At 39.5% G+C, this 14,335-nt stretch overlaps 2 protein-coding genes across 4 annotated transcripts in view; one reads left to right on the top strand and one right to left on the bottom strand.

Moving 5' to 3' along the window:
• TMEM255A (transmembrane protein 255A) overlaps positions 1-6,201 on the top strand; it is an 80,489-nt gene extending 74,288 nt beyond the window's left edge. For all 3 annotated transcript variants that reach the window (XM_019719285.2, XM_019719288.3, XM_019719287.3), the window contains one exon: positions 3,838-6,201. In XM_019719285.2, coding sequence (XP_019574844.2) covers positions 3,838-3,996 — 159 coding nt within the window. In that variant the 3' untranslated portion in view covers positions 3,997-6,201. The remainder of the gene's footprint in view (positions 1-3,837) is intronic.
• Positions 6,202-6,460: 259 nt separating this feature from the next.
• On the bottom strand, positions 6,461-13,858 carry ZBTB33 (zinc finger and BTB domain containing 33). The gene is made up of 2 exons (XM_019719284.3): positions 13,720-13,858; positions 6,461-11,398 (listed from the first exon to the last, which is right to left on the bottom strand). The coding sequence occupies exon 2, from the start codon at positions 11,394-11,396 to the stop codon at positions 9,405-9,407; it is 1,992 nt and encodes a 663-aa protein (XP_019574843.2). The 5' UTR covers positions 11,397-11,398; positions 13,720-13,858; the 3' UTR covers positions 6,461-9,404.
• Between the last annotated feature and the right edge of the window lie 477 nt (positions 13,859-14,335).

Raw genomic sequence — 14,335 nt, 5'->3', positions numbered from 1 at the left:
AAAATCATCAGATTTCTATGGAATCACAAAAGACCCTGAATAGCCAAAGTAATCCTAAGAAAAAAGAACGATACTGGAGGTATCACTCTACCTGACTTCAGCTTGTACTACAAAGCAACAATTGTCAAAACAGCATGGTATTGGCAGAAAAACAGATACATAGACCAATGGAATAGAATTGAGAACGCAAAAATAAAACCACATAAATATGGACAGATAATTTTTTACAAAGAAGCTAAAAACATACAACGGAGCAAAGACAGCCTCTTCAATAAATGGTGCTGGGAGAATTGCAAAGCCACATACAAAAGAATGAAACTGGACTGCTATCTATCACCGTGTACCAAAATTAATTCAAAATGGATTATAGACCTAAACATAAGATCTGAAACAATAAACTACATAGAAGAAAACAGGTCCTAAACTTATGGACCTTGGATTTAAAGAGCATTTTGTGAATTTGACACCAAAGGCAAGGGAAGTAAAATCTAAAATAAGTGAATGGGACTATATCAAATTTAAAAGCTTCCGCGCAGCAAAAGAAACCATCGACAAAATAAAGAGGCAACCAACTGCATGGGAGAAGATTTTTGCAAACAGCGCTTCCGGTAAGGGGCTAATATCCAAAATATGCAAGGATGTCATGCAACTCAACAACAAAAAAACAAACAACCCAATTGAAAAATGGTCAGAGGACCTGAAGAGACATTTCTCCAAAGAGTAAATACACATGGCAAATAGACATATGAAAAAATGCTCAACATCACTTATCATCAGAGAAATGCAAATAAAAACCACAATGAGATATCACCTCATACCAGTTAGAATGACCCATTTAATGAAAGGCTTGCTTTAATCCTGGGAGAGGCGGTGTATGGCACAGGTTGCTGAGAGCTTTAAAAGGTGTTGCTGCCACTTAACTTTTTCTCTTTATTTTCCCTCTCCTGCTAAGATTTTTCTTTCTTCTCCTCCTTTTTCTGGTTTCTGATTCCGAAATCTCCCTTCTTCCTCTTCCTTTTATCGAGATGGAGAAGATCTCCACCTCTCCTGGCTTTGCTTTCTGGGGCAGAAACAGAGGGGGAATGAAAATAACCAGGAGATCCTGGATTTTCCCCTAGGGACACAGCATCTCTTGCTGGTAAACTTTATCACCTGGCCAGGGCTCTTTTGGGAGTCACTGTATCACAGTGCTGAAGAGAGAAGCCTGTTGTGACAGAAGTGCACATTGGTTTTGAAGAGTGTAGGTCAGCCATCAGGCAGAGAGGGAGCAGGCTAAGATGGCAGAGGAAAAAAGGTGTGTCCTAAAAAGGTGGCACTCCTCTTACAGCACCATCAGCTTGTACGTTACCCCAGCGTCTAAGAAGCAGCTCAGGAAGCTCGAGCTGACTAGGCCCAGCAATAGGCTCTTTAGATGCTTTTCATGCTTTGTGGTGCACAAGGATTCAAGGCTCTGTTCTTCTGAGGTGCCTCTCCAATTAGTAAAGTCGACTCTCAGGCAGGAATCAAAATGCAGCAGGCCAGCTCCCCAGATGCAACAAAGCCAGATCTTTCCCAAGATGCCTACCTGTTGCTAGGAAACTACTCACTTGTACTGTGGGCCTTCCCCACACACACACACATACCCCAAACCCAAACCCCAAAGGTGTGTGGACTGCAGCCAGTGAGCTCCCTAGCTATGCCAGGAGCCCTTTGATTTTATCTTTAAGACTCCCAGCATCCTTAAAGAGAAGTGAGAATCATCCTACCTCCTTTCCCCCAAAACTTCCCAAACATGCAACTGAGAAGTGAAAACTGAAGGCCATTACACCACCATCTCCTTTTATTATCAAAGTGTATAACTGCAACCCACAGCAGGTGCTGCCCACAGAAGCCTTTAAATGCCTCTCAGGACAGAACTGCCTTTAGTTCCACTGTAGGAAACTCACCCCTACCTTCTGTGGCTGGGAACACCTAAAACCGGCCTCCCTACACTCACCATCCTGGAGAGGGATTTAGAAGGGCAGAGTACCACACCCCCGGCACAGAAATCTTGTCCCTGGTGGGTTTTTGCTCTCCTCTCTGGTTAAGACAATGGTGTTCTTAGTTGAAGAAAGCAACTAAGTAGGTATTCAATAAATGTTGAATGAGTGACTATGAGGGAGGGAGAGAAAGGGAAATAGAGACTTCTGGGATGTGGAGTTGAAAACTAGGAAATCACAATACTGATGTCTTTAAGAAAGCATATCTTCTTGGAGGGAGGAGAAAATTTGAGATTTTAGAGAGGAATCTGTCTTGTTTCAAGGCCACTGCCTCAAGATGTTTTGCCTTGAACGGCTCTGCAGCTTCTATGACCCTGTCATTCCTTCACTTGGGGTAAAATGAGTGGAGTGGGAGGAGGAGGAGGGGGGATGATGGCAGCTATAATCTCTTCTCAGTCCTAACATTCTGTGGTAAGGGACAGATATTTCAATATCTCAAGCAAGACCTAGAAATCTGGACATACCATTCTAAGGAGTGCAGTGGTCAGGACTGGGATAAGGATAATCAGCCACTGATCTCAGGCTTCAGAAACCTCATGTCAAGCCTTACTCTAGATTGCTGGAAAATGACATGATCTACTCAGACTCTGGCCAACAGAACAAAGTAAGGCATGACCTTCGCAGCACTTGAACTCTTGAGAAATTTTGGTGTAAGTGGGTCTTTTTTTTTTTTTTTTAATATACCAGTTCCTTCTAGATTTGACACACAACAGAAAACTACAGTTCCCCAGCCCTGTTTGCTGGCTTATGTTTAATCTTCCTGAGAGCCTAAAACTAGCCCCTTGCTTCTTGTCTCTTGCCATCCCTGTAGTCCCCTCCGGGCTTCAGGCCTCAGCCATGTCCCACTACTGGAGCAAGGCAACAGTCTCCACAAGGTGTAACCGTATTTTTGAAAATAGATTTCTTTTTTTTTTTAATATGCTAATTTTATCTCATATACTCCTCAATTTATAGTCATTCATTCAACATTTATTGAGTACCTACTACTTGCCAAACTCTGTTCTGAGCCCTGGGGGATACAGCAACAAACAAAACAGGCCAACTCTCCTTGAGCAGGAAAATCATTAGGGTCAAAGGTAGGTATATGTGGGCCAGGGAAAGAGAAGTGGCAAATGACTGCTAACATGCCAATTCACTGGATATGATTTAAATCCAAATCTGCTCCCTTCCCAAACACCATCAAAGTTAGACAACACAAAGTAAAATTGAATCCTCAGTGTCTCTACAACCTGACAGATTGCTCTTCCTATTATTGGTATTCCCACCTCCATGCCTTTGTTCCTCTTTGTTCTCCAATCTGCCCTGCCCTTGGAGGTGGTGGGCTTCAGTTAAGATGAAATCAAAATTGTTGGACTTAAAGTAAGAGTACAGATCCAAGAAAGCACTTAACCTTTCTGACCTTAGTTTTTGTTTTGTTTCTGAGATGGGCTCTGTGATATATTCTTGTAGCAAATACTTTCCCAGGTACTAGTAAGTTAACCTCAAATGTTCTTAAGGCCTCAACTACCTTTTCGAAGACTAGTTGAGATACTGTTGCCATAGCTCAGGAAGAGGTATTCATGGCTTGAGTTGTAAACATGGAAAAGGGGTTCAAATTGAGGGGTAGGAGGAGCACAAGATATCTCTGCAGGAGCATCACTGCCCAAGTGACTGAGAGAAAGTGGGACCAGCTCAGTGTCATGCCCCTCATTAACTTTGTGAGGTTTCTTTGTTGTTCCAAACAGAAACAAACTTGGCCCCTATTGATTTTTAAATAACAACTGACTTTGGGGAATTGCAACTTCACTGCCTAAACTGATGTTTTATTTTCATTACACAGCATTCTAGTGTCTTTCCATCCTCCCCTCCCTCTGGACTTTCTGAGGAGCCCCAATCTGCCTCTCCTTCACCCAGCTACATGTGGTCCTCCAGCGCACCACCCCGTTACTCTCCACCTTATTACCCACCCTTTGAAAAGCCACCACCTTACAGCCCCTAAAGCGGAATGCTTGCCAGCTACTGGGATTATTGTGGCTTTCGTATCTGCCTTAGTGAAGTGTATAGGGTACACAATTTAAAGTGTCATTCTTATGTATAGTTTCAAGTTTTACAACAGCCTTCCAAGCAGGCTAGGGAAAGATAGGAAAGCAGCTTATTTGTTAATCAGTGCAGAGCAGGAGTGGCTAGGCTGAACCCAGGACTTCCAAGAAGGGAAGCACACACAATCTAAGGCTGGGGAGCCTGCCCAGCAAGAATCCTGTCATGTTTGGACGTGCATTACTCCGTGGCTCTGCCTCTGTATTCAGCAGAAGCGTGGTTTTCATGTTTCATTTTGTGTAAATAAGAATATTGTCCTCAGGCCTTTGGCAGATTGCCACTCTAGTACCACCGTTGAAGTACCTGGCTTTTAAGCCCTATCTTTCCCTATCATTAAGGTCAGTTCCTAAGTTTCCCAGACGATGGGGCTACACAGTAGTTCCAATACAGACAGTCCTGGCTAAGATTTTGTTTGCTTGTGGCTGGACATTGAAAAAAGCTGCCTGTATCTCTTACTCCTTTCTTCTCTATATTGTAAAAATGGCTGTCGTGAGCATTCAGCTCAGCTTTTGTTAATGGTACCTCCCAAAGGGAAAAGTGCAATATTCCCTCAAGTAGTGGGGAACAGGATTGTTCTACAAGCACTGAAACACACAGAGCAACATGAGATGTTTTAAATAGATGTTACATATGTGATAACTTAGGAGACAGTGGTTCTACTACATGTTGCAGTATTACAAAATACATTTGCTACAGGAGATATAAATCTTATGGTTAAAATTCAGAGTTAAAAATGATAGATTAGGTTCTTGGGTCATGAAATTGTTATTAATCTTTGTGACTATTTAATCCTTAAATATTGTGCTTCAACTCTAGCAAACCGCACGTATCCTGCACCATATCCCAAAAGAATCATCTGTATTTTAATGCTACTGTTCTTATTGGTCTCTTTTTCTGTTGAGACCAATCATGTCAGCTTTCAAGATTATGAAGTGTTACAATGCCGCTTTAAGTCTGCAAAACCTCAAATGTAGCCAACTCGACAAATTCTTAAGTGTTACCGTAGATTTAAAATGCATCTGGCACATTGTGGTAGGTATCTGTACAATTCTTTTAATTATACATAGCTTTAAACCATCAACCTGATGGACTTAATACTTTGGCACCCATGCCTTCACTTCAAAATGAACACTTTCGTTGTGATTTTATGTTAACCTGAGAAATGACTGATTTAAAGGAAGATGAATAATCGTATACTTGTATAATGTAAAAATACAGGAGGGTACCTAAAGACAGTCATGCAAACACAGAACACATACTGGAAAATTTTCCAGCCAATTTTGCTACCTCCCAACTTGATGGATTAGAAGCAGCAGGCAAATGCTGGTGCTCCCATCTACCTTGTAGACACCCAGCCATCAAGAATTATCAAGGCACAAGTGCACTCATGCATGGTTCACAGTAAATGTTTGCAAAACATTCAGTTTAGCTTTCAGCATCATGAATGATGCCTCATCCAGATTTCAGATCTGAAAAACTATAATCCTTTTGTTATATAAAATTACTGTTATTTTCTACAGTTCTGAGATTAAAATTCTATTGGATTTTAAAAAGGGACTAATAACCAATTGACTTACAATACAAATATCAACTTGTAATACTCAGTGATTTGTTTTTGCTGTTTACACTTGACCTTTTGCTTTAGTGAATGTGTATGAGTATTTTTTAAAAGGCACCATTACAGTATATCCTACATTTATTACATTTCTTAGTATTAAGGTTCTGACTCATTTTTGTTTTTCTTACTTTACAAAATAACTTGAAACAGTATAGATTTTGTAACTTAATTTGAGCTTTTTATTACATTGAATTATATAAAGTGCATGTTACCTTAGAAAAAATATTATTTGCTGCTTTACTTTTGCAAAACATTTGCTGTAATGAAGGAATTTGTATTTCCAATATGTACCTTGACTGCATTTTGTAATATTTACTGCTTTGTTCCTATTTCTGCTCTAAAGTATTGAACTGGGCATGAAACATTAAAATATTAATCCAGGACCTGTATAAACTGGATGTTGCTTTAAATCTGTATCACTGCCATGTTGGAAACCCAGACTGTTTTTGTGATGTTTCAAATTAATAAAACTATCCTATTCGTTATCCACTTACATGCATCTTCATGGAATCTACGAAAGTGTCACAAACTCTCCAAAGCGACTGACAGCAGCTGACTCACTTTTGACTATTATGGTTCAAGATACATTTGGCATGTGAATAACCAACATATAAAACCTAAAGGGAAATTTTGTCATGCCGCCATCAGAAATATAGCTCCAATCTCCTGCTACAAAAATTGAAAAACAAAAGAACGTTAAGTCTATATAATTTCTGAAAGACAATCTTGTAAAAGATGCACTCAAAAATCAGAATTAAAAATTTTATTTTTGCCATAAGAAGCTCTACGAACTAGTATCAGGTAACAGTTAATGATAAGTAGAACTTAAAGTCATGATAGGGAAGATTGTACAAGTATGAGTATTACAGTATTGGGTGGAAATGAACAAGGTTTCATATGATTGACAGAGGTGAGGAAGTCAATACTGTCGAATTAGCAATTATTTCTTTAGAATATGTAAGCCTTGACCATACAAAATACCTTGATCATTTTTACCATGTTTTATCTTTTTGGTACAATGGGGGGAAATGCAGCATCAATTCCTCATAGTAATTGTATGTGAGGGATCATTACTACCAAAATGATAATGATCATTTAAAATATATTTTAAAGTGAATCTTCCAAGATTGCTATGGCATTTTAAAATCTTTGCTTAGTTTGAGCATTTTCACTGTCATCTCTTTTAACAAACTGCTATTTCAAACAGTTCCTATCCAGAATATTTACAGGTAATTTATCACAGGGGCAAATCTAAAGCCAACCTGACAGAAAAAAATGAAGTTTAATAGCCAGCAAGCTAAGTATAAAATAAGAAAACCCCATAAGTTTTAAACAGCATCTTGCTGCAGATTTCCAACCCAATAAATACTGGTAGTGAAGGGTTTTAGCCCCCAAGGAGTATTCCACATGAATTCCAAATTCTGGATGAAGAAACTTTTAAAAAACTGAAGACCCTGACATACATGCAAGTATGAGTCTTCTGGCAAAAACACAATTTAATTTTCCAGTTATTCTCCTAAAAAAAACTCCAGAAGATACCTTCAGTAGGTACAGTTTAAATTTCATACTCAGAATTTACATAGAGCAGAGCAGCAGCAAAAAAATTATATCCATATTACTCAGAATGGATAGTTTTCCATTATAGAATTAATTTCTGGTTTGTTCTAATAGCCTTGTAGAAACTACCAAGTTTTATGACAACAAACTAATTTACCTAGCAGGTAATTCTGAAAGGTCTGGAAGCTCTGCTGGCATCAGTATCATTCACACTTGTAGAAGTAATTATGTCTAACTGGTTGAAATAGCATTAATGAAACTCAAATTTCCACTGAAAATATTTCAGAATGCACCCTATAGCCAAAGAGTAACGTTATAAATATCTACACAGAAAGGAAACTGATATTGTGATTCCAGAGACCACAAGACTTGTTATAAGGTAATTTAAAATTTTCCAAGGCTTAGTTTACAAAACGGTTTGTAGGTCTAGACTCACAAAACACAAAAAACAGTTGCACATCATTCTTGTCCTCAGTAAGCAAAAGATTATTTTTCTTTCTCCTTGTATTATTGCAAATACTGATGCCTGATACCCTCAACTACCAACTTAAGAAACACTGAAACCGTTATCTTCAAATCTAGCTTACCATCAGAAAGATGTATACATGAGGAATTACGATTAAAGCTTTAAGTTCAAAGTCAAGAAATAGACTATTTTTAAAAATACATAGTTAAGGAGAAAGAAAATATCTATGTTGAATTAAGAAATACTTAAGTAAGGTTACAAATGACTAATAACTATGCACAACAATCTTTTTCAGTATCTATTTTTTTTTCCTTTGCAAAAAGTCATTTACAGAAGTTCAACAAGTTAATCCTGTTATAAATGCTAGGTTATATATATTTGTTCCAACCTGCTTCCTTTTAGTACTAGCACTTCAGTAAGTTTTATTTTCAAAATGTTTAAATATGTGTCATTTAAAAAAAGGAAGAAAGGTGGCATTTACTGTTCTCAAGATAAATGGGAATCAACAAGCCTATTATTACATTCCATATAGTTTCTGATTGCTATATTGCAGCAACTTGCAGATGGAATGGAACTTATTTTAGAAGGGGTAAAAACCTAAAAGGTCTTGCTGAAAGGAAAATACTAGATCACTGATTCAACTATTTCAAATGAAAACTTCTTATTAGAGATTCTAAGTAATATGAACATTTAAAAATATATGCCAGTAGCCTCCCACCCAAAATATGTAGGAGTCTCATTTCTGGAATCTATCATGTATAAACATTTATACAGAATTAAAGATTTATTTGGTGGCTTTCAGATTCAAAATTTGAAAAAAATTAATGGGAATATTTTCAACCCTAATGAGCAAAAAGGCAATCTCCTTTCACTTCCCCTCTGTATCATGTAAGAGCCAGAATTTTTTAAAAATGTGACAAAACTTTTCATCTCCTCCTGTACGCATTACAAAGATTAGTATTTTTGCTCACAGGTACCACATAACAAAGGTATATATACAGTAGTCCAGCCACCAAAGTTTTTTCCAAACTATGACAATAATATCAAGATTTAATTCTGATTAGCTAAAACTAATTAATTCTTCAGATGAGACTTGTCTGCGTGGCCATTTTCATGGAGGAAGGCAGGAAGCTGCTATCCATTTGGACTAGCAGAATACACAACCAAGCAGACTTATTCTGAAATTTTCCAGAACAACTTTAGAAGTTCTTGTTTACCTTTTATGCCATATACAAGACAACACACGTTTATAGTCTCAATATTAAGAAAATTGAGAATTCAGCAGTAAAGTGCTAACAGAAGGGGAAAGTTGTAAAATATACTAAGGTATGCTTAATAACTCCAGTTATTTTAAAAGACCATTCAGACTGCTTCAAATTCTATTCAGGAAACTCTCTCTCCAAGCTTTTTTTTTTTTTGCTTTTTTTTTTTTCCTCTTAAATGAGCTGAAAGCTAACTATATAAACAAATACTTAGTGGAGAACTTCTCAATCTCTACTCAAACTTTCAGAATAATTTGCTTCTAAAAATTATCAACAAATAATCCAACTAAACTACCTTCAGATGATGTGGCAGATCAAATTAACTCATTTGCAACTTAATTTGTTTTATAGGTCTTCTGAAAGCCCTGCCCCTTAATCCAAACCAAAACTTTCTGGTATTTCAAAGTTCAGTAAGATTCTGGTATTATAAATTCAAACTCAGTACTGCCATCTGTTACATTCTGTTTAAAAATTGAATCATTTTCCTGCTGAATAAAAATATCTTCCCAGGTCATTGGCTTGTTCTGAGTAGATGTGGTCCCTATTGGAGGTTCTTTCCCAGCATCAACCTTATACCCAATACTGTCATCCTTCATTACAGGCACAGTGCCTGACCTATCAGAAAGATAAGCATATTGTCTGATTTGTAAAGACCTGCATGGATGTAAACGATAAAGCTTTGATTCTCCAGAAGGATCTTGACTATGAACTGACTTTATGTGTGAAGACATAAACTGATAGTTGATGAAAGATTTGCCACAGGCCAAACATTGATACCTTCGTTCCCCTGTGTGATGAATTTCATGCTTTGTGCGATATTCTGCAAGAGGAAATACTTTCTCACAGTAACGGCAAGGATACTTCTTTTCCCAAGAATGAATGTTAAAATGTCTCCGCAAGCTGGTCAGACAGACATATGACCTTTTGCATACAATACAGATATAATAGACTCTTCCATCTACTATTAACTCATAGTGATCATCATGTTTTACTTTCATACGTTTGTTTGTTGTCTCACTGCTAGATGTTTTTGGTATCTCATTCTCAATTCTGGCATCCCCTTCATCAGGGTCATCTTTGACAGGGATCACTATGTCATAGGTATCTTCACCAATATTTGCATAAACCTTGCAACCAGTCGACAAGCCTTCAATTTCTGTAGCTGTATCTAAAGTAATGATCTTCTGACCTTCCATTAGATGTTTTGATTCTAAACCTGGATCATTAGTGTTTCTAGTAATTATATCTGAAATTTTTAAAGAATTGGAAAGTGGCTCTTGAAGAAGTGTAGGAATCTGCATCTTCTGTATCAGTGATCCATCAAAAGTGGTATTTTTCGGAATATCAGCCTGTGGGACCAAAGAGGTATTACTGACGGCCGAATCTGGACTGGAACTAATAGTGTCATCATCATCATCTATAATTTCTTCCTCCTCCTCTTCATTGGACTTGTTTCCTGGTAAAACAGCACTATTTGGTGTCTGCTGCTGCTTCTGCACAAGTAAGTTGATTGAAGGATTTGGAAGTGAAGGACTGACATTTGGTGATGTAGAAAGTGGTGTCTGATTTAACAAAATAATATTAGGAGTCAGATGTGTTGGGGCTGAAGATCCTTGTGTTTGGCTCAGAGTTGCCTGATTCACAGGAGCAGGAAGTTTCTGAGTAGATGTGATATTTGTTAAAGGGGGAGAGTTATTGCTAGCACAAGGTGCGACACTTGAAATAGCAACAGAGCCTGGGTTAGGCTGGACCTGTGCCACTGCACTAGTACTCGGCAAAGTCTCCTTTGCAGGCAGAATCTCAGAGCAGAAAATGACGTCGTCATCATCATCATCTGAATCAGTAACAATGATCTTTTTTGTCTCATAATCTTCAGCAGATAAGGAAAAAGACTCTGTTATGATAGGCATTACAGTGGCCCCATTATCTTGGGCTTCATCTTTTGATTTTTGTATTTCAAGGTTCTTGTCACTAGAACCAGGAGGTAAGATTTCTGCATTACCATCCTGAGTTGTACCTGAGATGCTTTTAACCTGTGACAATGGGACACCAAGCTCTGCTATAAATTTAACTCCTAACAACTGACCTGATTTAATTAACTCATCAAGTAAATCTGATCTAACACGAACGATTTTAGAACTATAGATATAATTGAGAATTTCTGCAAAGATCTCTGCTCTTATAAAGCTCAGTTCAACAACCTGCCCAGCAACCGAGAAGAGCTGGTGGAAGTAAGTACTAGAAGCAGAAAGAATATTCCTGTGGGCTCGGAATTTTCGGTCTTCCACAATAACAGTAACATCACAGAAGAGTCCATGGCCACGTTGTTCATTTAAGGAGTTCAGCAGACTGCCAGAATATTGAATGTCTGTAGCAGAAATCAATTTTCTACTCTCCATGCCTATAAGGGAAAGGGAGGAGAAGGGGATGAGAGAAGATTAGGAAAGAAAAACAAAAGTACTTTACCATTTAGAATTTTGGCTATTGCATCATTAAATAGTTTATTCAAGTTTTTGGCATAATTTTTTGGGTTTTATATAAAATGTTCATACAGGCTGGGTTTTGGACCATGTGTGAAATCTCATGACTTCCCCGAAAGAGACAAGCAAGTTTTAAATTGATCCACAGATGAGATTAGAATTAATTTTCTTAGTTCCAATTTTGGGTTTTTCTCAAGAAGAGTTAAGAGTTAATTTTCAGCTGTGTTAAGACTTTTTTAAGAAAAATCTTATCATGAACATATAAAAGTAATTCACCTGTAAATGAATGATTTAAATGTCAAAAAAGCTTAGTGTGCGCAATAGTCAGAAATATATACTCTTCCTAAATTTTAACTTATCTTTAAGAATATATTCAAAAGCTACTCCCTGCAACCAATAAATCAGCATTTATAAGCACTGACAATTATTACCTCTAAACTTCCCATTATTTTTCTGTTCTTATTTAAATTGGGTTGCCCCATCTGTATAAACAATTAAACACTTTTCTTACATGCTCCTCTTTCTTTATTCCTTTTCCCCTTACCTCTCTACCCGTTACAATCTCCAAAGGTAAAATGTTAAAGAGAGTGCCAAATGAAGTCAACAGATGCTATTGTAAAAAAATAAGACAAAGGAAAAGGAAAGTTTACCATTTCTTAATGCTTACATTTGCATGAAAACATTTTGTTGGTAAAAAATTACGTCCATTGGTATGAGAACTTTTCTCACACCAAATTAACTGGTGAAAATTAAAACAAAAACTTATTAGAACAGAGCAGACATTACTCTAGGAAAAAACGGGGGGAGGGCAGGATGTCAGTAAATAGCATTGCCACTCCCAAAATATTTTTTTTACACTTCTCAGAGATATTCCTGGTAACAATGATGTTGAGTTGCCATACAGCTGGTAAGTACTACTTTTGGTAAGGAAACACTTTTATTGCTAATATTCTTTCCCTTTAGTGTTACCAAAATAATAGTACTACTGCTAGTGTGTAAGTTATATACACATGGAAAGCAGGGTGTCTCAACTATCTTCTCAATTTTTCAAAATTATAGCTTAAAAACAAAAAGTAGGTGAACAGTTCAGAGATCATCAAAAAAGTCTACAAAATCTAGAGATTATTTAAAACATTATCTGTAACAAGATATTGCTTGTTAACAGTACTAAGGAATTCCAGGTTACCATAAAGGCATTCATGGAAAGGGTGACCTTTGGACAGCGAGCCTGCAATCAGGGCTCCTGAAATACGGGGATTTCGACAAAAGTCACTTTTCAGTGGATAGATAGGTTTTTGAATACAATCTCACAATTTTTGTCATTTGCAAATGCTTTTTTTTCCAATAGAGGAATGCGTTAACTGGACGTGTCCCAGTGACACTGGGACTTGGTTTCATTTTGTTTAGGTTTCCTCCTCCTCCCCGTTAGGGTGGGCCCAGGAACAGCACAAATCGGTCTGAACCCACTCCAAGATTTGCGACCTGACTTTGAAAAAGTCATTCCGCATCACTTCCAGAGAAATCCTTGACTGGGGGCAGGTGATGGTGCAAAAGCAAAAAACGCAAAACGCCATCCGCTAGGGATTGAAACAAACCGACACGCGGCTCGCTGCGGCAGCTGAACCCCATCTTCCTTCCTCCACCCCTTCCTCCCCATTTGCACCCACCTGGTGGCAACCGAGGTTTTTAACCTCAATTCACGAGAAAAGGCAGCTTTTTGCAAATACAGATGGAGGTAGGAACAGCACCGTGAGGGCGAGGGTAATAAGCGAGCTGGAGAAAGTAGAAGGTGGTGAAGATGTGGGGGTGCTGGGAGGGGATGAGGCCGAACAGGCGGCATTGTTATGCCCTGGGAAGGGGACGGAAGGGGAGGATGGGCCCGGCAGAAAAGCTGTAAATCAAAGTAGAGACGAGGAAGAGAGAAAAAGAGGCACAAAAAGGCAGACAGAGGGGCCAGGAAAAAGCCAGTGGGTCTCTGTGGAGGGCTCCCCACGCCCCGGGCCTACCCAGGGCACCACCGGCAGCTCTCGGGCCCCTGACGGCGAAGGAGACCGCGCCGCGTCCCTCCCGGTTCGTCCCCTCCTTCACTCCGGGGCCCACACAAAGAAAGGGCCGGAGCAGTGGAGCCTCGGACTCGGCCGCTTCCTGGTTCAAGTGAGGAGAACGCAGACACAGGCGCAGCCCATGGACCGAAGAAGCAGCGCGCCCCTCACCCCCTCCCGGGTCGTGGCGGGGTCCTCACCTGCTTCCCCGCGCCGCCGCTTCTCCTCGTCTGGCCGCGCCAAAGGGTAGGAGTCTTCCAACAACAAGAGGCCGGACTCCGCGGCGATTCGGCTCCTTCTTTAAACGTCGCTCCAGTGTTGGGCGACGTCGACGCGGCTGCCGCTTCCTGCCGCGACCGCTGCTACCGCTGCCCTACGTCGCCGACAGAGGGCACAGCGCGGGGGCGAAGCGCTGAAGTCGAAGGCGTCCTCCTCTTCCGAGCTCACTTCGGGTCTTTCCGGAAGGACCCGAGCTCCAGGCTGGCCCCCTTCGGCGCCCCACTCGGCCTTCCGCTCTTTCCGTAAGGGGGCGGAGGAAGACTGGGAAGCTCTTGGAATGTTCGGCCCTTTCCGGAGGGCGAAAGGGTGGGAAAAGGGAAAGCGGGAGATGGGGTAATGCCATCACAAGCGGTGGGGATGCAAGGGAAGCTAGTCGCTTGCAACCGAATTCAGTGTAAGCATCTAAGGCATAAAAACTTTGCGAGACTATCCGGGTTTCATTTCTTCTACAAGTTTGAAACTGCTTTGTTAACTTGTTTCTTAGATGATAAACCACCTTGAAATATAATCTGAATAAATAAAATCAAATACATTTTA

Source organism: Rhinolophus sinicus, chromosome 18 (assembly GCF_057876585.1).
Source record: "Rhinolophus sinicus isolate RSI-liver-muscle chromosome 18, RSI-T2T, whole genome shotgun sequence".
Taxonomy (NCBI): Eukaryota; Metazoa; Chordata; class Mammalia; order Chiroptera; family Rhinolophidae; genus Rhinolophus; species Rhinolophus sinicus.
The sequence above is the reverse complement of the archived record's forward strand: the minus strand, read 5'-3'. Positions and strand labels throughout refer to the sequence as shown.